Source organism: Pseudorca crassidens, chromosome 4, assembly GCF_039906515.1.
Source record: "Pseudorca crassidens isolate mPseCra1 chromosome 4, mPseCra1.hap1, whole genome shotgun sequence".
Classification (NCBI taxonomy): Eukaryota; Metazoa; Chordata; class Mammalia; order Artiodactyla; family Delphinidae; genus Pseudorca; species Pseudorca crassidens.
The window spans coordinates 37,454,067-37,481,432 of NC_090299.1; the positions used below are offsets into that span (position 1 = coordinate 37,454,067).

At 45.0% G+C, this 27,366-nt stretch overlaps 1 protein-coding gene across 5 annotated transcripts; it reads right to left on the reverse strand.

Annotated features, from left to right (window-relative positions):
- Positions 1 to 3,537: 3,537 nt before the first annotated feature.
- Positions 3,538 to 27,332, reverse strand: ZBTB49 (zinc finger and BTB domain containing 49). 5 transcript variants are annotated; one of them, XM_067735506.1, is made up of 10 exons: positions 27,200 to 27,331; positions 24,007 to 24,126; positions 21,526 to 21,696; positions 18,491 to 19,593; positions 15,486 to 15,532; positions 9,355 to 9,428; positions 7,796 to 7,878; positions 7,543 to 7,704; positions 4,725 to 4,883; positions 3,538 to 4,606 (listed from the first exon to the last, which is right to left on the reverse strand). In XM_067735506.1, exons 3-10 carry the CDS (start codon positions 21,675 to 21,677, stop codon positions 3,942 to 3,944), a joined length of 2,445 nt encoding a protein of 814 aa, XP_067591607.1. In that variant the 5' UTR covers positions 21,678 to 21,696; positions 24,007 to 24,126; positions 27,200 to 27,331; the 3' UTR covers positions 3,538 to 3,941. The 5 variants fall into 5 exon arrangements, with proteins under 5 accessions (XP_067591607.1, XP_067591606.1, XP_067591609.1 ...); XM_067735505.1 differs by lacking the exon at positions 24,007 to 24,126 and having other exon boundaries at positions 27,200 to 27,327; XM_067735508.1 differs by lacking the exons at positions 24,007 to 24,126; positions 27,200 to 27,331 and adding an exon at positions 21,211 to 21,239 and having other exon boundaries at positions 21,526 to 21,647.
- Positions 27,333 to 27,366: the final 34 nt, after the last annotated feature.

Genomic DNA, 27,366 nt, shown 5'->3' on the forward strand with positions numbered 1-27,366 from the left:
CCGCAGAGGCGAGGTCACGTTTCATGAATATCACAGCAGCAGGTTGTTCTCTGAAAACGCATCACCCACCCGGGCAGGCAAGCCGGGCTGGATCTGATCCTGGCTTTGGGGCCACCAATTCACCCAGGACCTTGGGACCCAAACTCCTGGGTGGGCGGAACTGGGCAAGTTCCATGACCTCCCGGGGGTCACTTTCCTCATCTGTAGATGGGGACGATCACAGGATCTACCTTGCAGGGGGTCATGGAGCTTAAACGAGTTGACACTGGTAAAGTGTTTCCATCGTGCCTAGCACAAGACAGACACGATGCTGCTATTATGACTGCGTAAGTCACCTCCCAACTCAGGGCATCTATCCGATGAGGGACTCAGACTAGAGCAGAGTTTCTTCAACTACTGTCCTTACACCACCTGCCTGAGAATCATCTGGGAAACTTGCTAAAGAGCAGCTCCTAGGCCTTGGCCCTGACCTACAGATCAAAATTTCCAAAGATCTGCATTGTTAACAAGGCTTCCATTCGACCTCATAGAAAGTGGAGACCCATGGAAACAGGAGATAATTCCTAAGGTCTCTTCCAGCTCAGACATTCTAAGATGCTGGGGTTCTTCTGGAGACCTGCCCAATCTCTTGGCCTCTGTACCCCACTTCCGTAATGAAAGGCAGTTCTTGGCCCAGGAAGGTTCCATAGGAACCTAGTCACGGGCTGTCCTTAGAGAATGTTCACAGAACAATAAAACTGAGAAAACCTCATTCCACTGTCTGGATACTGAAGTCCAGAGAGAGGACGGCATTTGTCACACAGTTGGTGATGGAGCTGAGAACACAATCCAGGTCTCCTGACCCTGGGGTCAATGTGGGTGTGCACGCATACACATGTACACACACACACACACACACACACACTCTCTCTCTCTCTCTCTCTCTTATTCTTGCTGAGGATGGTCCATGCTATGTGCACAACACAAAGTCAAGGCCTGGCCTACTGCAAGATAACCTTCCATCCAAGAACACATTAGCACACTTCCAAGCCTTTTCACTAATCCTAAGTTTTTCCTTACTTAGGTTAAGTCTTTGGGGCAGAGTAATAAGGGGAGAAAAGGAAAGAGGCAGGAAATATGAATTTTAAGGCTTTGGTTTTAATTTTTTCCTATACTTTTATTGTACAAGAACCAATTATTGTCCTTGTCAAGCAGGTTTATTTAAGGTTACCCCAGCCTAGGCAATCTTATTTTTGTGCCCTGGGCAAAACCCAGGTGTATGGGAGGCGCTGCATAAATGTTACTGATGGGAGTGGGTAACTCTTCGGGTTTTTAGTCTGAGCCACCGGAAGAATGGGGTTGCCATTTAGTGAGGTGGGCAAGAGAAGGGGAGAGGATGACGAGCTTAGTTTCGAAAATTTTCGGAGATGTCTATTGGACATTCAGAGAAAGATGACGGGTAGGCAGCTGGGTACAGGATTCTGGAGTTTTGGGGAGAGGCCCAGGACACACACAAGTTTGGGAGAGATGAGCAAATGGATTAGGGTCATTAGACACGCGGAGAAGGTCTAGTGAGACGAAGGACAGGAATGGTCCAGGCCTGTGCTCTGGGGCACTCCAACTTTTAAATGTGGGCCAGTGAGGAGGGGAACAGGAGCCCGAGACTGAGCAGTCAGTGAGGGAAGGGGAAACCTAGAGCGACTGGTCCTCCAGGAAGTCTTGGTTCTTGTCTCATGGAGGAAGGATCAATTCGCTGCTGAGCTGTCAGTACTGCCCAACCGTCAACTGAGATGGGGATTGAGAACTGATCACTGAGTGAGCAATGGAGACCTGGACAGAAAGGGTTCCAATGGAGTAGTGAGGACAAAGGTCAACTGACTGAACAGGGTGCCAGAGAGGAAAGGAAATTAGAGGACCAATCCAGGCGGGCCCATATTGTGACTAAAAGGAATTCCAATATCATTCCTTTGACAATTATTTACTGAGCATCTATTAAACGCCAGGCACTGTCCGGGCGCTGGTGATAGAGCAGAGAACAAGAGACAAACATCTCAGGTGCTTACTTCCTGGTGGGGCAACAAGAGAAACCTATAGTAGGTTAGAAAGTGGAAAGTCCTAATGAGAAAAACAAGGCTGGGTGCCGGGGTATAGAGAGGTGGGGTGGGGGGGAGGCAGCAGTTAGGTGAGGGTACAATCTACAGGCACAGCGATTTGGTAGGTGTGGGGGGGAGGTTGAGGAGGCCTTCCTATTTGCTTCTAAGTCCCCAGAGAAACAGGAAGCAAGCTCATGGGCAGGAGGATGGAGAACACTGCGAAGGCTGAGAAGGAGGTGTCCAGGATGGCACAGGGCCTCGATCAGTGAGGAAGGAGGCCACACGGACCCTGGGCTCACCAGGAATTTGTGGTAGAAACCAGAGGATGGCTGCTTCTCACCAGCCTGGCTCAGCTCCCCACGTGCAGGAGGAGAGGGCAAGGCTTTACCAGGGAAGCTTGATAAAGAGGCCGGCAGGTGGATCACAGCATGTTGGCCCATGGGGTGCAGCCTGGGAAAGAGGTAGACAGGGACATGAGGGGTGAGGGGCAGTGAGAAGATGAGCTGACCAATGGGCTCCAGGTCCTGGTGGGGATGCAGGGCTGCTGGGGCTGGAGTACTAGAGGGAGGAGCTGGAAAGAGATGGCGGGGATGAGAAAGGGGACAAGCGGGAAGGCAGAGGGCGATGACCATCCATGTGCGACTGCCAGGCATCAAGTTCTGAGCCAGGTGCGGCCCCAAGGAGACCGTGGGTCTCAGCTTTACCAGCCGCATGTCCTCGTGCAGGCTGCAGCCCCCCGCGACCTCAGGCTCTTCCATCTTCAGGGCAGCCTTGCAGGACTGCAGCGCCCTTAACGGTTGGGAACGTCAGGAGCTGAACCTGAATCTGACTTCAGAGCTGACGTCCTATTCTGCAACCACGGGTTTTCCATGAAAATCCTCACCTACCCGTGCCTCTCTCGTTTGTCATATTTTATTTCCGGGCCAGAGCTGATGACGACGGCACCCTCAAGCATCCTAGTGCTTTGTGCAAGCAGTTCTACAGGCCAGTGACTTCCGCGGCCCACACAGGTAACCGCACTTTCAGTGCACTTGCTCTCACTTTGACCTTCCCGCGACAGCGCTACAGGCGCGACTCACGGTCCCACAGAGGCCGGCAGGTCTGCTGGGAGGCTGAGAGACTGGACGTGCTTAGAAGCTCTGTCAGCAACCAGACCCTGGGCAGGTATTTTCAAGTGGACGAGGAGATCATTTGAGCCTTGTAAGAATGCTGAAAGTTATTCATCTCATGCTGCAGAAAAGCAAACCCAGAGAAGGTTCTAGGAGGTTGAGGAGCTTGCCCATGACCTGACCAGGAAGTGGCAGCCAGGACTCAGGCTCCGTTCTGAGGGCTCCCAAAGCCCACTGTCCAAGATGGCACAAGAACTGAACCTGGCACTTATCCCTGCAGGGTGAGCCCTCGTTGATGTCTCTTTTCATACCACTATGGTCTTTGGGTTAATAAAAATATTTGTGGAAACACAATATTATACAGAAAGGCAACTTTTATTTATTCAAATTAAATTATAGTATGAGTTTCCTATACAAATAAAATCTTTTTGTAAATAAAAATACAAAATGCTACAAATTTCAGTCATGTAAAAATGCAAAAATAATATCTGTATTATTATACCCATATATTTTCCCTTTACCACGACCAAAATGTACAGTAGTTACACGCAGTTCACACCACGTCTGGGAGACGGTCTCTCAAGCCTTCTGGGGCACAAGGCTTGTTCAGTCCCTCGTCCACTTCCACGATGTGCCAGGAGGCCTTTCTTCCCACACGCTGAGCTCAAGGCACTTCCGACGACCACCCCCTGTCAGGAGGGACAGAGTCTAGCCTCTCGGGCTAAAGCCGCCTCTGATGCTGAGCTGCTGACAGAGGACCTCACTGGTCCAGCTCGCTTTCATTCTGCAGCGTCTTCATCGCCAGCCCCCAGAGGGTCATGCTGGAGAAGAACTGTCCCTCCGAGTTCCTGTACGCAGGGGCGGACGCGCGGCTGCCCAGGGGGTCGGCGCAGTGATGGTCCAGGGCAGCCAGGGACGAGCGGATCGCGGCCATACCGTCGGCTTGCAGCGGCTCCGTGCCAGCCGAGGCCTCCACGCCCGAGTAGCTGTAGGCCTGGTGCTGCGCCTGCGGCACATGAGGCTTGGCGAGCTTGAGGGGACCCAAGCTGAGCTTCTCCTGCTCACTTGCTCCGTGAGACTGAACCAGGGACCGGAACTTACAGTGGCCGTCAAATTCTGCCACTGAGTCTTCTTCCACTGGGTGGACGGGGATTTTAACAGACACGGGCATCAAAGTCAAGGACACGTCCTGAGAAAAAGAATCCGAGCTCTGAGATTTCTCCAGGTCCGAGGTCTCGATGGCCTGCGTGAGCTCCTCCAGAGCGTCCTGCCCCTGGTCATCAGCCCTGCAGTGCATCTTCTTGTGCCGCCGGAGCACGGCAGAGCGGGTGAAGCACTTGTTGCAGATGTCACACGTGTACGGCTTCTCCCCTGTGTGAGTGCGGACATGCCTGCGGAGGTCGCCGGATCCTCCGAAACATTTTCCTGGAAGAAGAAAAAGGGATCTTTTCAGAGGAGAACATTCTGGAAGGAGTCCCCTCCACCCCTGCTAAACCCCAAAGGACTCTGCTTCCATGTGAACTCAGCTGAGCCCTGCTGTCACCTGCTCGCTCTGATTCCAGACTCTTCCACTCTTCTCCGGCTGTAGCCCCTCCAACCTGCAGCCTTGGTCTGGGCGTCTCGTGCGAGGGCTCTGGAGCCCCGTCTCCCTGCACAGGAGTACTCGCTGGGTGGGCCTGGGCGCCTGCCCCAAACGCCCACACTGGGAAACCGCATCAGTTTTGTTCAGATTTTCACAAATCTAACACAGCCAATCTATAGTTTAGAAGTATCTTTTCTGAAGGTACTTATGTATTCAGCTTTTAACATAATTTTACGCATCCTTCTCCAGGTCCTATTTCCTTTCTCTGGGTATAAGCTAGAGGTAGGGGATCTAGTCCCGTCATGAGAGTAGGTTAGAAGATCGGAAGAGAAAAACCAATAAATATCCTTATAGAAGTCATAACACATTTACCAAGGTCTGAAACAAACTACACAATTTACATGGACACATATTTTAGAACTTTTCACTTATTCTTATGTCATTATATTTGAATTCTCAGCTATCCAGCCCTGGTCAAGCAACAGTGGGCTATCTGGGCTGCTTCCAGCTGTTTGCTACTATACCTGAGGTTCGACTAACATCTTTCTTTTCATTGTTTCCTTAAGATAAATTCTCAGTAGTGGAATTAGTAGGCAAAAGGTGTTAACTATTTTCAGGGTCCTTAACGTGTATAAACTTCAGCCACAGTAGAGTTCCCAGCGAGGCAGGGGATATGGGAGGGGTCTCCCCTCTGCCCTCAAGTCAAGACAGGGCAGCCAGGCTCGATGTGTGTCCATCAGGAGGTCACGGTGGGGCAGCGCTTGCCTCCAGGTGTGGGCCTGCAATCCCCCAGAGCACGGAATGTGAGTATGTCCCCAGATGGGAAATGAGCCAGCCTGGAGCCTAAGAGGACTGCCTAGAGAGGCGTCGGGGTGCCAACAGAGAAAGTCTCCTCGGAGGAAACTGCTTTTACAAAACCAAGCGCTAAAGGAAGTCCCGCTGAAAGAAAATGCACCTTTCCATCTCGGAAAAGTACAGCTGAGTGCTGGGGAAGGAGGACAGAGTGGAAGGGAAGGCTGTCTTTAGAAGAAGCATGAAATGCTGGAGAGACAGGGACAGGGACAGGGACGGGGGAAGGAGGGAAGGAAGGGGCAGAGAGAGGACCAAGCTTTAAACTCAGCAAAGCTCAGAATGGGAAGCCACCTTAAAACGGAAACTGTCTTTTGAATCCAAGAAAATGAAAACATACATCCACACATAAACATGTACATGAATGCTCAGAGCAGATTTGCTAAGTGAAATGAAGTCAGTTACAAAAGATCACGTATTACATGTTTCCATTTATATGAAATGTCTGCAACAGGCAAATCTATAGGGACCGAGAGTAGATTAAGGGTTACCTCGGGTTGGCGGGAGGGGATGGGGAGTGACTGCTAATGGGTGTGGGGTTTCTTTTTTAGGGTGAGGAAAAGGTTCTAAGATTACATGGTGGTGAGGGTAGCACAACACTGAATACACCCAAACCGCTGAACCGTTCACTTTAAATGGCTAGATTTTATAGTACAGGATTTATCTCAATAAAGGTGTTATAAAGCTTTGAACCTGTCATGAAAGACCATTCCTGCTCCCTTCCTCCCTCCCCCTTTCCCTGAAAGCTGACCTTGTTAGGGTCAGAAACCATGGTCAGTGAGTGGCTGGAGGGGTGGAAACGAAGTGGGGGGAAGAGAGGGTCCTGCTGCACTGCTTTCTCTACAGGGTCTTAGCCAGCAGCAGGCCTGGCTGGGGAAGGAAGAGAAGAGTGAACCTGAAATCAAGTTCACAGTTGTAATAATAATTTAGAACTGACATTTTAAACTAGTGATTTGAGACTGCATTTGTGATTTAAAGTGATGCAATTTTACCCTTTAATAGTAATGGAGCTGCCGACATTGGTGTCCAGGAGATCTGTACACAGTGTAAGTGGGAGATACAAACAAAGCTGCCTCCCTTTGGTTACATCCCACGCGTCCTGCCCTAATTTAGATACCAACCACAACTAGAACAAGCCACTCCGAGGATGCCCCAATTCCAGGCTCCCCACAGCCTGACTCTGAGCATTTTTCCTATTTGTTCTCAACAGGTAATCGTAAAAATGGTTATTCACTCGTTTGCCCGCGACTCAATCCACATTGTCAGGGGCACACGTGTGCACATGTGCACAGCTGCACCACACATGCATACAGGCCCTCCCAGTTCTTCAGAGGTTCCAACACTCTGTTATCACAGGTACCAGGCGACCTAACTTGCAATCCTAGTTTCCTCATCTGTGCAGTGATGTGCCTGGAAACTGAGAGCTGCCAGCCTTCCATTTCCTTCCTGATGACTTTTCTGAAGCGTCAAATGCCATAGAAACGACCTTTACTTCATGATACACAATATGATCTCAAGAAGCCCTCCCTCTTGAGCCTACCGTGTGCCCCCGAGGCCCCAGCAGGCCACCATGCTCTAGCCCCTGCTGTTGCACCCCACGCTCTCCCCCGCTTTTCCAACTGCCAACCCTCCACGGGCCCAGACCAGGAGCACAGGGCACCTGGGACTCAGTATCAGTCATCTCTGTAACTGGAGCACCCAGGACAGTTCCTGATACCTTGAAGACACTCAGTAAATGTCTGCTACACAAATGCAGACGAATCAGAGGACCAAGGTGGTTAAGAAACAGCATCACTTCCATTTTACCCATGAAAACAGGGACGACTTATCTGAGACCCCTAACAGCCCAGGATGGAGTGGACACAGACCCCGGTGCCCTCCCCACAGGGATGACCAGGTGACCACAGGTCTGCGGTGGGCAGGAACTTACCACAGGCAGAGCAGCTGTAAGGCCGCTCACCCGTGTGCCGAACTCTATGCTTTACCAACTTCCTCTGCATGTTAAAAGACTTTCCACACTCATCACAGGTGAAGACTTTATCAGCCGTGTGTGTCTTTTTGTGCTCCTTCAAATTACTGAAGTTACTGAACCCTAGAGAGACCACAACAGGGGTTAAATTGAAGGGCTGAAAACATTTTAATCAGAAATTTTCAAGGAAGAAAAGGGAAACCCTCAGCTATACCTCGACCACAGATGTCACACAAGTGTGGTTTTTCTCCTGAGTGAATAATGATGTGACGCTGGACATCACCAGAGGCTGCAAACCTGTAATGCAATTTGGAAATTCAATTAACAGCCTTTCTACGTCACTGCAAATCTTTCTAATTGCAAGTCGCTGAGGGAGGAGATGAGCTGCTCCCTCTATTACTTCGGAATGTGATGAGGAGTGGCCTGATTTCATTTCAGAGGTTTAAAAAAAAACAAAAGTTTACTTTTTTTCTCTTTTTAAAGGAAAGTAGAAAATGATCCAAGTGTTTTGTTTCTACAACATTTTTTCTTACCTACTTTCACTAACCTTTCTTCTTCAGAGGTGATCACTAAGTTGGCTTGGGGAGTAACTCCAACCCAACCCCCAGTATGAAGCTCTATGCTCTTTCCTTCCCACCACACTCGATAGCAGGATAAGAGGTTGCATTTGGGGGAAGGTGTTGCATAAAGACATGATTTTAAATGCATGGAGCTCAGAAGGCTCACATTTAAAACATCCTGCAAAACAGGGACCCCAAGCGAAGCAGCAGGGGGCTTATGCTAAGAGGCGCCTCAAACAGGCAGTACATGTGACCTGGGCACTAAACCTGGGTGTTCAGGCAGCTATGGCAGAAAGGGAGACATGTCAGGCTAGGTAGCTTCCACTTCTTTGTTTTCTACCATCTGCAAAGGTAACTGTCTTCCTGGAACCGAATCAAGAGTGCTGTCCCATCCTAGCAGAGGACTGTGACTATAGCTGTCCTATGCCCATCCCACCCCGCCCCCAACTCCTGAGTACGAACTTATCAGGGGCCGAGAATCTGTATGTGCCCAACACAGCATTTAGCACACAGTAGGTGACTAATAAATGCTGAATGAATGACTGGTTAAACGAATGAAGAAAACACTGTGTGACTGGTATAGTCCTGGTTGTTGCCTGCTGTCCTAGAATGACCAACCAATAGACCATAGACTATGTGGACTCCCGACAAACACCCCCAGTGAGGGGCGGGGAGTCCACGCTGCAGGCCGGTGTGCCCAGAGGAGGGACCATCTCTCATACTGCTCTCCACCTCCAGAGGGAGACTGTCACCAAGTCAAGCCTCACTTTCCAAGTCCAAGGCCTCCCCAGCCCTCAGGCTTGCCACGCCTTCCTGTTGCTGAACTCTCGGCCCTTCACAGGTCTGGGTGCGCAGCTGGGGTGCCTCCTACCACCTCCTCTCCTGATTCCAGGCATTCAGGCTGCGAGTCTCATTACCCCTACCAGACAGTCACCTCCGTGGGGGCCAGTCATCTATTTTAACAGACATTTTTGGAATGAATGGAAATTTTAGCATAATTTTGTTTCATGTAAAATCCCATTTCCTAAGACTTGTGTCCTAGATTCTCTTTCCTTTAATTAACATTTCCATTTCTTTTTGCTATTCTCATGTGTGTCACAAGAAAAGCCAGAGGGTTTGGCTTTACTGTGTTCCTGAGTGACAGTGAGCCCCTACGTGGCTCAGAGATGCCAAGACTGCTCCTGACGTGCGAATGAACGAGCCCAGCACTGACCTCTTCCCGCAGATCTCGCAGATGTATGGTTTCTCCCCAGAATGCCGACGTAAGTGAGTCTGCAAATTACCCGCCTGTAAAAAAGGAAAAGAAAAAACATGCCAATAGTGAAAAAAAAATTTTAAGAGCACATGAATTCAAAAGGAAAACTGGCAGATTTAGCCAGGTTCCAGTCCAACTTCCAAATGAAGACTCCGGATGCACGACTCAGACAGACGCAGCCACATGCAAGGAGATCAAGGTGCGGCCTGGTTCTGAGTCAGGAGCAGCCCCGCCCAGCAGTGAGCTGAACAGGGGAGCCTCTCAGCTCTGCTCCACGCCAGCCCCTGGTCCGTCCACGGTGTCGCACCCCTCTAAAATGGGCCCGACACACTGTGGAGGCTGCTTTAGGGGTCGCTAAGCTTGTGTTGTAAACAGCGCTTGATGTATTTTATTTCATTTTTTTTTTTAAAACCTGGACCACCTATATGCAACATCATTTGGAAAAAAGGTAGCACTTGTACTTGGTTATTTCAGTATTCATTGTTTCTTCCTGAAAAACAGCTTTTGTTTATAAAGAAAGTAAGACATTTCCAAAAAGTATTTCTTCTTGGCGGTACAGTTGTTCTGCCTGACAGGTTGGTCATTTTCACCTTCGTGCAAAAAAGCAAATGAGGAGATTCACAGTAGTCCTTCAGCTGCAGGCCTTTTACGTTTCTAATCTCTGAAACTAGCAGGGCTTTACGAAGAATAACTGATTTAAATGGAGATCACAAAATAGATTTCCATGTACTAATCAACAGGAAATCAATATTAAATTGCCTAAAGTACAGTGAAATTAAACCTGCAAATGCCTCAGATATTACAAAAGCTACTGGCAAATGTTTCAAATTAGGATTTGGAAACACAATCTTCCATTGTTATAATATAATACTCTCAATCTGTCATTTCCCAACTTAATTTTTTTATAGTGTTCTCTTACAAAAAAACACTGAGCAGGATGACTATATCTAAGGGTAATAATGTTGCAGGCCTTATGCACAAAATTAGCCAAAAAAAGAGAATGAACAGTAATACCCAACTCACAAACTTGGCTATGTAAATTTACAAATTTGCTATGTATATTTTAAACGAAATGCAAAGATAGTTCATGGTTATAGGTTTGAAGGTGGTTCTGAACCCGTGGACAGGTATAAAGAATGTTGTCTGTAGATTTTGTGTTATATAACACAGAAGATTCTTTATGTCTATCAGACTCTGGGAAACACTAAGTTAGAGACTACATTTCAGAATATGATAAATATAGCTTAGGAAAAAACTTGTTTATTTTAGATAACCAAAGAGAAAGAATCTGGCAAAACACTGGGAAATACCCAGCTTTTAACTGAATGACTATTAATAACAGTAATAAAACAGCAAATGTCAACAGCAATAGATATTTGGTCTACTCAGGCCTTTACAAGTACAGTATAACTAAATTACTCTTAGAAATTGGTATTATTATCTCTGTTTTCTAGGTGTAAAACTGAGATTCAGATAAATAAATTAGTTGCTCTAGTTACATGGTAGGCCAGAAATTAATATTAGTTTGTCTGAGTTTAAACTCTTGTCTTACATGAGGGCGTGCAAGTTTCTGTGAATAAACTAGCTTGTGCTGAATTCAGTATGACAAGCAGTCACTTTGCCATACAGGAACCAGTTCACTGGAGTGGAGATAATGCACCACTGAGGGCTTTAAATCAGTCATTTCCAAATTTCAGAAAAGCTTTTCATTTAAATAACAATTTGAATAGCACCATCTGCTCAACAGTTAAATTAGATCCCTCTTGTTTCAAGTTATTTTGTAAACTATGTATTATGATTGAAATGCATTCTGATTTGATTCTTAGCAATGCTGCATCTTTCTTTTTTAAATAAAGCGTAACAATTACTTATTTTCAAAGTAAACAAGTAAACAATTACTTTGGTTTTCAAAGTAAACAATTACTTGTTTTCAAACTGAATGATCTTCCACTTAATATTATAGTACACAACAGTAAAATAAACTTTAAGATGTTTCCTTAGCTATTTAATACTGGACATGTCTAATGAAAGTAATTATCATTCCCCCAAATAAAGGAGCACAAATTAGTCTGATAAATGGTATAAAAGTAGATTAAATAATGGAAGCATTCAGGCAAAAACATCCAATAATGCATTCAGATAATTTATACCGAATTACATAGCACAGTGGGGCCCAGATTATTTGCCCTTTAGTCAAGAGTATTTATTTTTGGTAAACTTTGCTATGCTTTATTACACATCTTAGAAATCATCTATAGTTGGATCCATGAAAACTCCAGTAAGTGCTAATACTAGTAGCCCTCATTTATGAAGAGTTTACTATGAATGGAACACTTTGCTAAGCAGTTGCAAATAGTGTTTCAGTGAGTCGTCACAATGTCCTCATAAAGTATAATTCACACATTACAGGAAGTAAACAGAGGCTCTGGGAGGGAAGCAGCCTCAGCCCCCATAGCTGGATGGAATATTCTAATTCAGCTTCGTCTGTGGACTCAAAAGCTTGTGCTGCTGTTGGGCTGAAAAATATCTGCACAAAAGGAAGTTCCACCCTTTCTAAGTGGATACCATTTTAAATTAGGATGGAGTCGTCAGAATTTTGAAGTGAAAAACTCTGTTGTAGAAAAGAAGTTAACACCTGATTTGTTGAGCAGTTTAAAAAATAAACTCTTTCTAATAGGTACCTGAAACTCAGTATTTAAACATGATCAAACCAGGCAGAGATTCTCCGGCAGAGTACTCTTCTAGTGGCTGCTGATTGTTTATATAAAAAAATAGAGAACCGTAAAACTTCAGAGAAAGAGAACTCAGATCTTAAAAGTAATCTAGCTCAGAAGTTTTAAGACTTTGAAACAAAACAAAAAAAAATATGGAGATTAACACTGAGATATCACCTAAAGAACAAGGATCATTATATTGATAAAAGGATATTTAACACTGAAAATGTGGGAAATATCACCTCAGAGCTGAAAATTTAAAAATTTAAGAAAAGTTCATTAAAATATTCTTATTTTTTGCATTTTCACCATGGATGGGATGAAACTTTGCCACCCCTGGCATCGGGCCACATCACTGCCCTGGAATGTGTCTAAGCAGCCTCCTACGGGATGCTGTATCCCGTCAGTCATGCCCTGGACACGACACAGGAGCTGCTGGGAGGGCACCGAGCCTCTTAGAACCTGTCCTTCTGCAGCAGCTGCTCAGTGTTTCTATTCTGCCTCCTTGGAGAGACAAAGCAACTCCATTCCTCTCCCCAAAGACAGCTAAATACACTGTTTCCCTTTTCCTGTTTCTCATGTGACAGGCACTCCAGACCTGTCACTATCTTAGTTTTCTCCCCTGGATGCATCAAATGGCCCAGGTTCTCCTCCACACGGGAGACACGTGGCTCCAAATGGAGCCTCATTCATACTCTAAAGTACTGCGTGACTCTTACTTGCTGAGATCCAGGCCCGTACAGTGTCCAGAATTATATTAATACGTGCATAGTTTGTTGTCACAATCCAGGCTTATCACAGCGTTTTAAAGCTGAGGTCTCAAACTGCTTGCTGACTCATAATTAAGGTTGTGGCTGACCTTTTTTTTTTTTAAAAAAGGCTAACACTGCGAAATACTACACAGCATAAAAGATTAATTCTTATTGGTAGGTCTGTTTTCTAAATCTTCCAGAAAGGAAAATATTTCCAGTCCATTGTAACCACACGTATTCCAGTTCGTATGAGAAATGAAGGACAGGTTACTGAGTATTCGTGTGTAAACGCCACCACTGCTCTCTCCACCTGGAATGCCAGAGACTCTAGGCTGATCAATGACTCCGTCTTCAGTGCCCACCCCGCCCCCGCCAGCTTTCAGGTAGAAATGACTACTCCCCTCTTCATACCGTTGCCTATACAAGTGTCACGGCACTTGCAGCGTTTCATTGTGCTTTATCAGTTTATACAACTGTTTCTTCCTCTAACCGCAAAGCTCCTTGAAGCCTTTACTTGTCTTTGTGCCCTAGCACATGGCAGAGCTTATTCACAAAAATTTTGTTACTTCATTATGAAATAAAACAGTGATATACATCTGTAAACTATTATTATACATAACTTTACAGTCATAAAAATATGGTAAACATAGAGACACCAACACAGAAGAGGATTTCTGTAATGTTTATCTGACAGGGCTGCCCTTGGTGGGACTCGAGAGGGAAAGTGTACGACAAGGTCTGAAGCAGTGGACAGGGCTGCCATCCAAACCACTGTATTAAAAAGTACCAACACTCAAGCCCCAGCCCCAACCAACAGAGTCAGAATCTCTGAGGGTGAGCCCGGCATTAACGCCAGGAGAGAAGGCCGAAGGCAGATTCGATGCTTGAATGCCTGGGTACACTTTATTTGGTTAGCACTGAAGAGTCAAGGAAGGGTTCCAAGCAAGAAAAGGAGAGAACCTAAATTGTTATCACAACGTAAACGTATAAAGGACTTTCATGTCCATTTTTTCATTTAATTCTAATAGTCCCATGAGGTGGTATTATCCCTATTTTTAAGAATTAGAAAAATGAGGCCCAGAGTAGAGATTGCTAACTATTAACAGTCATTAATCCAGGTTTTACGCTTTCCCACTACACCAAAACTAGAAAGGTTAAAATGGTGGGATGTGGGGTGGAGAAAGTGCACCTTAGGAAGACTGGTCTACAAGAGCAGAGAGGACAGAGAGAGAAGGGAGGCAATGGCAACAGGAGAGGGACTAGTGACGTGTCCTGAGGACTCACCATGAGCCAGGTGAGATGCTAATCATCTTATGAACTCACTGACTCCTCACACACCATGGGGGTCAAGGGTCTCACACCCTTGCTCTATAGATGAGAAAGCTGAGTGCCAAATGGTTAGGTAGCTTGTCCAAGGTCAGAGCAGTAAACCAGAGGCTGGATCCAAATCCAGACTGTCTGGCTCTAGAGGCCAAGCTCTGACCCCCAGGTGAGGCTGGTAGGAAGAAGCACAGGCCTCAACGAGAGAGGCAGGTAGAGCAACGACCCCTCCACTCAGTTCAGCAGCAGCTCACTGAACACTTGGTGGGTGCACGGACCCTGCCTGGACTAGTAATACACAGGAACACGTTAGGATGAGGTGAATCACTGCTTGCAGCCAGTAGGAAGAGTGAGAAGTAATTAGATGGCAGGTCTGGGTGTGTGGGAGACTGATGAAGGGTAAACTGGAAGAGCCGGCTCCGTGGGGATGTGACAAAAGCAGGGGCCGCACTCCTGCTGTTGCCGTGCTCCGCGGGGCCACGCTGCCCCGCTCTCTCCACAATAGAGGGCTCGAGTCCTCCGTTGAGGCCCAGCCCCAAGATCCTTCCCCAGTAAGACAGCATTTGCACATGCTGTTACTCCAGGATTAGCATGCGTGTGTAAAAAACAGTTGTGGGGTGACTGCTTCCTCTGCAGGACTGTGCACTGGGACCCTGCGAGAAGCTTCTGGAATGCCAATGCCCGGCACGTGGCAAGGGAAGAGTTACCTTCCATTTCAGAAGGAAAAGCAGGATCCCACAGCCATTCTATCATGTTCAAAATTTTCTTTAGAACATTCAATCTCTAGGTTTCTCTACGTCTAGTGCCTAGATCAGTACAGAGCCCACAGGAGGACACAACACATGCCGGCTGAGTGAGAGAATACATGTGCAATGGTAGTGAAAGCAGGGAATGAAATGTGTTTGGTCTTTTCTCCAACATCCTAACACCTAGTGTCTCAGTAAGAATAAGGACATTTGTCTTGGATCCAGCCCAGCACAACGTGCAGCCCCCAAGTGGTGTTCAATATGGTTTATATCACTTGTGGAGGAAAAGAAATATACTAGAAATGGACCCATCCTTAATGGGGGAAAAAGGTATTGTGAGAGTTCACACACTTATAAAAAATGGTATTTTCCGCCCAATGAACTAGAAATTTCTTTTCTTGAAAATTATTTTTTTCTTGATTTAGTCTGAAGTCTTTTAAGTTACAGATATCATCAGAGGCTTCTCTCCCAAGTCCAAAAGTATGTCTTATCTGTAATAAAAATAAACACTGGGTTTCAGGTTTCCAATTATTAACAATAAATAAAAGAATTCCCACCTGAGAGAAATGTTTCCCACAAATGTTACATTCAAAAGGTTTCTCACCTAAAACAAAACAAAACAAAACAACAACTTGTAAAACCATGGGTAACATCTGCAGGATAGTTTTCTGTGTAAAATGTTTAAGCTGTCTCTTTTGTCCCACCTTCCAAACCACAGCATTACATACTTTATCAACAGACTATGAAAACGGGAGCCTCTGTCCTCATCCTCATCATCTCTCGCGCCCTTAGATGACAGGCAGAGATGATAAAAGTGAAATCTATATTTACTTTTCTCTAAAAAATTAAATTGTTCTCCAAATTTACACCTGTGTTGAAATCAAACGTATTTATCTGCATTCAAACCATATTTAGGCTTTGGACACATACTTTTCCTTCAGTTGAAAATCAAATGTGAGTTTTCTGGCTGAACAGCATGAACCTGGTCACCCGTCCTCAGCCTGACTCCTGCAATGACCACCGATTCCTAACAGAACCAGGGTGACTCATTCACACCACATGAGGTATGAACCTGGGACAGCCCAAAGCAGAGCGGGATCTCCTGAAAGTGTGATGGGAAAAATCCCCTCCCCACTGCCTTTCAGCCTTGGTTGCAACGTGCTGACAGGGGAAAAGAAGATTCCATGATGAGACATGTTCCCCTGCTGACTGCCTGGCCCCGACTTCAGCAACTCTGAATAATTACAGTTTGGTACAGAATAGATGGAAAGAATGGACTCTACTACAAAGAAACCACAGCAATTCTGAAGACAGTCTCTAGAAAATAATCTGTTTAAAAACATACTTCAGGTACTGCCTTTAACACCTCTAGAACCCTAATAAACAGACTGTTAAGACCAAGAACCTTCCATTTTTCCCACTCCCCTCAAATCAAGTGCGTTCATTAAGAGCCTTTTAAAAAAATAACACAAATGTTTCCCTTCCTACTGTATTGCTGGGGTGTGCCAGCTTTATGGGCTTCTGCTAAGGTACTTTTATTTTGATCTTTTCCTAAAAACTATTTAATGGCTTCCTCAAGGATAAGGGGGGAGCTTCTGACCCCAAGTACAGTTGACCCTTGGACAACAGGGTTTTAACTGCACAGGTCCACTCATACATGGATTTTTTTCAGTAGTAAATATTACAGTACTACATGATGGAAGTTGGCTGAGTCTGCAGATGTGGCGGAACCAGTACATGGAGGACCAACTATAAGTTAGACTAGGATTTTCAACTGCTCAGAGGGTCAGTGCCCCTCAGCCCTGCGTTGTTCGAGGGTCAACTGTAATTATAATCATATGGATGCTGTATTTTGGACTACATTTATGTCTGAAGTTAAGGGATAATAGATGTTACGTTAAAGTCCGCCCTATGAGATATGAGAGTCTGAGAAAAGAGATCACTAGTTCCTAAGACTCTCAAGTGACCAGGGTTAACAACCCTACTCCAGTGGTTCTCAAACTTTTTGTTCTCAGGACCTCTTTACGCTCTTAACAACTGAGGACCCTAAGAGCTTTTGTTCACATGGGCCATATTTGGCAGTATAGTCCATATTAGAAATCAAAACTGAGTGATTTTTGAAACACACGGCTAGACATTTTTCACTGGCCTCCAGAGTGAAGGCCTCATCACAGATCCTGCAGCCTTTAGCCGACTCCACTGTACACTTGTGGGAGAAGGAGAAGGAAAAGGCAAGGAGCATCCTACATTATGATACAAATAGTTTTGGCCTCAATGACCCCCTGAAAGGGTTCCCCAGATCATACTTTGAGAACTGCTGCCCTTCTCAATATATTTATGTCCCAGGAAGCAGCTGTGCCATATAACTGTATGACTACTATTAACCAAAGATGTTCTTGCAGAATAAACAATTCTTGTTTCCTTTAAAGCTAAATAGGTAAGTTTCTCAAATAAAAATTATAGTGATCATTAGGCTCCAGAAAATTACAGAATGACCTAAATTAAGTTTTTACAGGGCAAAACTGAGTCAATGATACTGTCTTCATATGGAGTAATAATAATGATAGCATCTTATATTCAAATACACCAAAATTTATAAAGGGCTTTCATAAATATTAATTCAGTCTCAACAGTGCAATGAGGTAGTAAACACCTAAGCAAACAGGGAATCAAAAGTGATAACAGGACATCACATCAATGGTCACAATTACACAAGTACCTTGAAAAGCAGTTACTTTAGAAGCATCCTATAACATATTCCTTCTCATGCCTCTAAGATAATTGCCATTAATTTGTAATGTGTACTAGAGTCATCATGCTTAAATGCAGGAAGGAAAGTAATATATATGTATTATATTACATAATGTACACATACTGTATAACACTTTCTTTTAAAGCTTTTGGAAAAAATAAACATTTTGGAAAGGGGAGGTATGAATTACATGAACTAAGGTATGAATTAAGGTAACAAAACTTTGAAAATTCAATGTTCAGATGGAAGGATTTTCACTTGAAAATATCAAATGGTTAAAGCTGATCCTTATTAAAAAGTTTGCCTCCTGCCTCCCAAATCACAATTTTTTAAACCTGATATTCAAATTACCTTCCAAAGCTTTCAGGATTACTCAAACTAAATTACTTCAGTCTGAATTAACCTACCTTAGGCTTTTAAAAAATAAACAATCTAATTCTAAAGAGAGAACTAAATATTGCTTATCTGTTTTAGAATTAATTTGAAAATCTGAGTGCATCAAAATAATCTGCCATACTGTAGAGATGGAAAGTTTCCCATATACAACCGCAATTAAAGTTAAAATGAAACGTGTACCATTCTTTTAAACTGGTTCTATGAAAGCATTTACAGAAATGAAGATTATTCTTTAAAAGGCATCACCAAAAGTATAAAATAAAAAATAGCTAACACTCTTTGATTTTTTGGGGTAAATATCAATGACGTCATCAAGCAATAGCAAAACTTCTTACAAAAACAGGAGCAGGCAGTGGTGTCTGATCGTCTGCATTATTTCCTTTCCTTCTGCCTGCGGGGACCGAATCAGTGTACCTGTATGAGACCGTTTGTGAAGCTCCAAATTGCTGGGATGTTTAAAAGGTTTTCCACACAATTCACACGCATACTGTCTCTGTGACTGAAGTGTCTGGGATTGGTCTTCCAGGGCCGCAGTGTCTTCGGGCCTCTCCATCTCATTCATGCAATTAAAATTCTCAGAACTGATGAGTTCTTCACTTTCTTTTTCTTCAGCACTTTGGCTGTTAACTTTCTCTACACTATGGTCACTGGCAGATTCTATCCTCTTGGTTAACCTGTCATCTGATTTGGGTTCAGATGTCTGCTCTGCAGATTTCTGTGACTTTAAGAAATTTAGCTTCTTAAGGTGAATGGCCTTCTTGAGCCTCATCTGTCTGGTAGGTTGTTGGCTTGTGTGGTCTGGCTCAGGGTCTGGGGTAGGTTCACTCAAAGGCTGGGCCAGGAAGTTGGAAGGCAAGTGCTCGGAGGACTCCAGGACACACTCGGCGTGACCAACAGCACAGGGCTGGTGTTCCGCGGCATGAAGGTCTGAGGATGTGCTGAAAGTGAAAGGCTGCTTGATTATTCTCTCATGACTGGGACAGGTGGCTTGTTTATAGTACTGCTTACTGTACAAGTTTCTGAGCTTGTAGTAATAGTTTGGCTGTTTGAAAGGCAGTTCTGTGCAGCTGCCATCTAACGTATCAGGGGCTTGTTTTGAGGTTTCAGCTGTGGAAGTATGAAGACCAACTGAGGGTGGGGCATGAGAATGTGATTCATCCACAACTCTACCCTGCTGAACACCTGCTGAGCACTCCTGCAGCAAATGAGGGGCGTAGTTTTCACTGATAACACAATTAGCGTCAGGAGTCAAAGCACTTTGCAGGGAGAATGTACTGTGACAAGGCAGGCCGGGTGGCTGGTCTACACCGGCTGACTTTAAGAATGTGTGACACAGATTCAGAACATTCTGAACTTGCAAACACTGTGCCGTGTCCAGCATGACTTGTATATTGTCCTGGTTAAGATCCAGATGCGATGTGTACATGAAGTCCAGGATCTGCCCGATGCCGCTTACATTTTTAATATCCAAGTGAAAAACGTCATTCTTCTGACCTGAAGAATTCTGAAAGAGGCTCCTGATAAAAGAAAGGATATCTGCTTACAGTTTTAACAGTTCATACATTCTGATAGCTTTTTTTATAAATAATATCCATGTTAATATTCAAAATTACCATCCTTCTATAAATGCCAAGATTTTAAAATTAAGTATGCTTTAATCCTTTAAAAGGTTTTGGCAAGCCATCCAATAAAGCAACTCGGACGCACTGAATTAGTGTGTTGAATATCCAAACTTCCAAGGAAATCTCAACATAAAATTTTGAAATATACTCATTGTTCTTTTTTTCAAAATGCAATTATCTAAATGTAATACTAATTGCAGAGTATAGAAAACTAAAGAACACACATTTTTCAATATTTTGTGTTTAGTCTGACAAAGTACATATCTCAGACCATAAAACACATACAAAAATATTTCCATATCTGTCTTAAAAACATCTGAAAATAAAAATAGCTATAATAAACCAACCCTAGATATACACTAATTTTTTAAAATTTCAATTTGTTAATTGTGGCAAAATACACATAATGTCAAACACTTGACTATGGTTCATACGATAAATTCAGTGGCATTAAGTACATTCACGTTGTTGTACAACCATCACTACTAACCATTTCCAGGACCTTTTCAACATCCCAAACAGAAACTCTATACCTGTGAAACAATAACTCCCATTATCCCCATCCCCTCAGCCCCTGGAAACCACCATTCTGCTTTCTGTCTCTAGGAATCTGACTACTCTAGGTACTTGACAGATACTCATTTTTTAAGCGGTAATTTATCTGGCTGTCAGATGTTTCTCAGCAACCCAATGGTCCATCAACCAGCAGTGAGAGAGCCCTATAAGTTAATGGGGGGAAAAGGCACCATAAAGCCCAGGCACTTTGTTCTGGGCACAAGTCAAGTTCACTGGTGAATGAATTTGTCGCATGTAAAACTACCATGTTGAGTCAGGTAAATTGTCTTGCAAGTTTGTTAAAGACTTTTTATCAAATGCAATCACCTGCATCCCCCAAACAGCCTTCAGTTCTGCTCTAATATGTACTTAAGGAAAGTACATATCAGAAGTAGAGTGGGGAAAACTCAAAATAGCCAATGTATCACAACATCTAAACCTAACTGTTCTATGAAAACAGAACAAGCAAAGACCAAGTAGGGGACCATTTTGCACACGGGCAAAAAGTGCTGCCTACCTCAGTGAGCCAATCCACTATAATACAACTTGTAGCGTATATGACAGCTGGGATTTAATTTGATGATTCAGGATTATCAAGGAATGAGTAAATCCTTTTCCATATGTTGTTTACTAGAGCAATAAAATAGTATGAATTTTAGGGGAAAAAAGGTACTGAAAAAGAAGCTTTAGTGCTTAAAGAGAGATAAATCTAGTTAATCAGAAAATGTATGTAGAATACATAATCTAATGTTAAAAATAAATGAAATACTATCGCTTGATATTATTATTTATAAGTAAATCTTTCACTGAGGCAAAAATGATTACAGGGGTAAGTAAACTGAGTTCAAACCTGTTTACTTAGAATAGTCAAATGAGAAACAAAAACTAAAATGTTTTAATTTAAAAAAAATAGCGTATAGAATGCTCTCTGATTTCTTATCAAAGAAATGTTCTTACCAGAAATTCTATTTCTCAATCTTTTTATTCTGAAAGGATAAGAAATGTATACAGAAGACGGACGTTAATTGGAACTATTAAAATCAAAGACAAAGTGCCAAAATAGTTTCAAGTGCCCCAAATATATTTTAGTTAAAAGGCTCTTTCCCTCTCAGGTTACTCTAAATATTCAATACAAAAGCAAAAAACCCACAATGTGCTACAAAAGATAAGGAGAGTGAAATCCAAGGAGAAAATAAAATTTAGTCAAAATAGTTCCATTCTAGAAGAGCTTTCTCTCCGTACAATTGGAAGAACAAAGTCTAAAATATGTACCTAAAGTACTGGCTGAAAGCTGCTAGAACATTCTTATGTGCTTTAAAGCAGACTCCTTTCACCACCAACATACAGTCACAAAGCAGGCCTTGAATACGCTGCTCGTGCAGCTGCTGGAGGAGATGGCAGCTGTGAGTAGCAACTGGGTCCATGCTCCACCATCCAGGAGACCTAGGACAAAGGACATGGATAAGTTGTGATTCCTGATGCCATCACCAGAAATCAAATGGCACCCAAACCCAGTGGCTGACCTGTGCTTCACTGTCATGATTCCCTGTCACAACAGTTTAAAAAAACGAGCAAAAAACATAGCTTCTGAAGCATCTAGACCAACGCTGTTCAACAGAACCATCAGCAATGATGGACATGTTCCTTATCTGCACTGCTCAATACAGCAGCCGTGAGCCACACAGGGCCGCTGAACACTGGGAATGTGGTGAGTACGACCGAGGAACTGAACATGTAATGTAATTTATACTTAAACAGTCACCATATTTGGCAGTGCAAATCCAGAATATGACCATGCTAATACTACATGCACGTCTCTCATTTCTACTTAGATTACTTCAATGAAAAAATATACATATATAAACACTTATGAGGTTGGAAAATGGCCAGCTGGATAAGATGAAATCAATACTTATTGAGCAGCTGTATATGGGGCACTGAAGTAGAAGTTGAGGAAAATTACGAGCCTATTTGGGGAGATAAGACACAAGCCAAAATAAATGAACACACACCATAAGACGGCAATAAGAGAGGTACCGCAAGGCAGCACCTCCATCCATTCGTCCCTCCAGCCTCTCTGACAAGGCGCTACTTTAGCAGAAACCTGAGGAAGGAACGGGAATGAGCCGGGGCTCCTGGAACAGAAACACTGGCAATCATGAAGTGTGAGCCGGAGCTGAGTGGGCAGCTGAAGCCAAGGGAGAGGGAGGACCTGACACCAGGGGGAAGGGAGAGGCAGGGAGGGGAAGGACAAGCAGAGGGCCAGACCACGTAGAGCCTTGCAGGGCCTTTTAAGAACCTTGACTTTGACTCTGAATGAGACGGAAGCCATTATATGGATACAGAAAATTTCATCACTCATCATCTACTTACTGACTCCTCTGTGCCAGGCTCAAGGGCTACAGCGGTAAGCAAAACACCCCAGGTCCCCACCCTCCTGAAGCTTACATTCTAGGGGAGGAAACACACACACAAGTACACGACAATGAAGACAAACAGTCTGAGCTAGATACTTCATGAGTGAAGACACGGGCTCTGATGATGAGGAGCTCAGTCTAGTAAGAGATGGTGTTTGGAAGAGGAACAGTGGGGAGAAATGGAGTCAGACTGAGGTGAGACTATGGAAGTTAAAATGGCAGTTTGGTGGTAAAAACTAAAAAGCCATTACCTGCTTTCTTTGCTTTCATTCTCAATACATAAGCATTACTGAAGAAGTCACTAAACCATGAAGGCAAAATCTTTTTAACATGGCCTCTACTTCTATTATTGTTATTATTGTTATTATTATTATTATTAGGCTTACTTCCTATTAATCCCAGGTGTGCCCTCCAAAATAAACTACCTGCAGCTCCCCAAACAAGCTGTGTTCCTGGCCAGTTTTGGACCCCTAGCCCACTACTCACTAGCTATACGACTGGGCAAATGACTTCTCTGTGTCCTACTGTCCTCATCCTATCTCAGTTATTGAGATAATTGTGAGAACCCATGTGAACATTTAATATAGCCCCTGGCAATGTATTAAGTATTCAACTCATGTTATCTAGAAGGAACACCTAGAGAGCCAGTTAAAATGCAGAGTCCTGGGGCCGAGGCATCTGCACTGTGCGCATCCAGGTGATTCTGAAGCAGGTGGACTGCAGACCTCTGCCTTGCTCTCTCCTCAAAAGTCTCTGGTTCTGACACTTCCTGCCCTGGGAATACTTTATTGACAAATGACTCTCCCACCTTCCAGATAACGCCCACGCTCTGAACACGGTTTGGCTGAGCTGTCACCTGCTCCTGAAGTCTTTCCGGCCACGTTTCCCCTTCCCCACCGTTCCTTCCTCAAGTCTGACTTTGGGGTCACATCTGTGCGATCTTACCGCATAAATACTTCAGTAAGATACCCTGTCATTATGTCCTATCACCTGTGTCTCCAACTCTGCCGTGAGTTCTGAAGGTACCATCTTATCCACCTTCACCTGGCACACAGCAGATACTCAACCACTAAAATGCACGCTAGCTGATCTCTGCTGCTGGTTAGTAACGTTTTCTATTTGTTTCTTTTCAACTCCGTCTACATTCCCCACAACAGTGCTTCTGAATCCTTTCCATTCTCTTCATTCTCACCACGTCTGTCTCCCTCTTCCATAAAAATGACTGTGACGCTGACTTCACTCAGGTTGATTCCATGAATGACTTACTATACCCTGAGTGCCTTTAAATTCCTTTTGTGATTCCAAATTTCCCGCTCACCCCCCTCAATCCCTTCACCTCAAAGGATGAAGCGCGCCTTCTCCTTCCAAAGCTGACTTCCCTTCTCCTCCCCTTCTAGGACTCTGCTTCGTCACCCCTTTCAGTGCTCCACTCTGTCCTCCACTGGTTCACCAGTCCCTGTAAACACGCCAAGATGGCCCCGTGTTGAAAAAAGCAAAACAAAACAAAACAGGACAACAAACCTTTCCCCCAGGTATATCTAGTCATCACAGGGCCCCCCTCTCACACGTTTGAAAGAGCAATCTACATACCCTACTTTACTTTCTCACCACTCCTTTTTTCACCTTACAACCTGCTGCCCTTCTCACTGTGCTGAAACAGACTCCCCACAGTGGCCTGCCCTCAGTCCCTTCCCCCCAAGCTTTCCCACAACAGGTGGTGGTGCAGCCTGCCCACCTCCACTGTGGAACTCCTCCTGCCCAGAAGGCTCCCGGTTCTCCATGTCCCTGATCTGTCCCATCTCCAGGCTGCACTTCTTCCCCTGTGAGCCCCCCACACATTAATGTCCCTTAAGATTCAGCACCTGGGCCCTCTTCTCTTTCCCATCACCATCACATCTATTCTTGGCTTTCACCTGCTCAGAGCAGACAATTCCTAAATTTGAAACTCCAGCTTCAGCCACCAGTTCCAAATGTCCAGCTTTCTGCTGAACATCTCCAACCGTATGACCCTTCAACTCAGAATCTCCACATCTCATCTCCCATCATCTCACCTCCTGGTTCCTAAACCCTGGATGGAGCCCATGCTCTTATGCCCATGAGAAAAAGGACATTAAAAACACAACATAGAACCTTCCTCCAAAGACTTAAATGTTAAAATACAGAAAATATTCTGAATCTATATTAGACATTCTCTAGCTATAGAGAAGTGACATGCAAAGTTATGAACCATTCCACAGTTTACTTTGACTATAAAAATTGTAACTATTCTATATTACTTAATATAGTTCTCTAATTGCTTCATGATGTCAATCCTGTGCCTCTCCAATAAGATTATAAAAAACTCCAGAAAACGAATTTGCATCTTGTATTTCTTATGTGTCCTATGAATAACAGCTATGAATAATAATGTATCATGTACCTAGTAACAATAACAACAAATATTTATCAAATGTTTCCTCTATGCCAGGCAGTATTTGAAGCTCTTTACACATATTAACTCATTTAATCCTCAGAATAACTGTAAAATAGATACTACATACTATTAGCCTCATTTTACAGACGAGAACAATGAGGCATTTGGTGGATAAAAGAGGTCCACAACTTCTCTGACCCTCTTCCCAAGGGGAGGTGGGATCTAGGTCTCCTTGAATCTGAACAGCCTCTACCTTAATCAACAGAACAGGTAAAAGGAAGGGTGTAAAGCTGTGCCCATTTCTGGGCCCAAGCCCTACAAGCCGACAGCTTCCACCTTCCACGTTTTGGACACAGGCTCTAGAAGGCCTGAGTCAATAGCAGGACTGTCAGACACACAGCTGGAGAGAGCACATGGGGCAGGAGAAGGGCTCAGCTGAGCCCAGCCTTCCAGCCATTCCTTCCCAGGTACCAGATGTGGGAGCAAAGCCACAATGAATGCTCCACACCAGCCCTTCCAGCTGATCACCACTCCCAGTCCACACATGTGGAGCTGAAGAACCACCCAGCACGGCCCTGACTGAATTCCTGACCCACAAAACCGTGAGATAAAATAAAACAGTTTTTAAGTCACCAAGTTTTGGGATAGTTTGTCACACAGCAATAGATAACCTGAACAGAGTTACAGAGGACAAACACAGCTAATAAGTAATAGGTAATCAATAAGGCACAGAATTGGGATTTAAACCCAGGGAATCTGACTCCAAAGTCCACATGCTTAACCACTTCTCCAAGTTACATGCAATAGCTCAAAGGCCTTCCTTGGAATAAGTCAGTAGCCTCTTCAGTCTACTACCTATACCTGACTATCCAGGTGATCCCAGAGATAAGCACCAAAGTAAAGCACAGCACAGCACACATGAGGATGAACACGTGCAACACAGGCGCTGTGTTGTGATACAAGAGGCACGGGGCTCTCTATTTTCAGCTAACTCACTTTGTCACAAGGTAAAAAAATCTTCTGTCTTGTTGATCAGCGTATCTCTGGTACCTAGAAGTGTGCCTTCGACACAGTAGGTGCTCAATACATGGTTTCAGGATGGATGGAGATTCTGGGCCTCAGTTTTTTCCTCTGTGAAAGTGGAGGGGTTCCCCCATTGGGTCAGATAATCTCTAAGGTATCCTCCTGTTCTAAACGCTACAAATTTATACCAAGATAGTATAGATTACTATCTTGCTGACACCTTGATCTTGGACTTCTAGTTCCCAGAACTGTGAGAAAATAAATGTCTACTGTTCAAGGTCCCCACCAGGCTGCGGTATTTTGTTATAGCAGCCCTCACATACACCCTCTGTTCCATTCCCAACCCTGCTCACCTCCAGAAAGAAAGCCTCCTTATCACCCACAGAGCCCCACTCTAGGCCTAATGCTTCTCACAATTCCCTGTTCAAACCCCGTTCAACCTTCATTCACTCATTGAAGCAACACACACTTAGTCTCCACCTCTGTGTGCGCGACCTGTCTTAAGGGCTGCGAAGAGCAGCCAAGCGATTAAGCCGTAGGCACTCTGAGTGCTTTACATTCACCAACTCCTGAAATCCTACAAGAACCCCACCACGTAGGAACCGTTATTACACCCGTTTTACAGACGCGGAACCGAGGCACGGAGAGGTCTTACGCCAGTGGGGCTGGGGGGGGGGGCTAGGAGCTCTGTAGTCTTAAGCACTATTATCAACTACAGCGTGATGCAGCGAGCCGGGGCGGGGAGGGACCCGCTTCTTCCCGCGGGCGGTGCCCGGGCGGCCGACAGCGACTAGCCGGAGGAGGCCGGGAGGGGACGCGGGTGGGGTTTCCATGCCGAGGGAGCTGCACGAAGGGGAAGGCCCCGCTCGAGGCCCCGGACCGGTCTTGGTCTCTGAGCCAGAGCACCGCGCGGCCACGGGTTAACACGACTGATCCGGCAGCTCCACTGACCCTCGCGGTGCCCGGGGATGCGAGAGCGGCAGTGGTTCCATGCTCTGCCCGACCCTCGGGAACCCAGCGTGGGTTCCGGGGTGCTCCCACCGCGCCGAACCCGCACGCCCTTAAGAGGCCGGCCTCCTGGCCCGGCGCCTACCTTCCCCTCGGAGGCCGATCCACGCCCCGCCGCCTTCTCTTCTCTTGCCGCCGCCGCCGCCCTCAGCGCCGCTAGCCGGGTTCCGCCGGCAGCCGAACCACCCAGACAACGCCCCCTCGTCCAGCACGATCCGCCTCCGGCTTCCGGTTGCGTCACTTCCGCCAGGA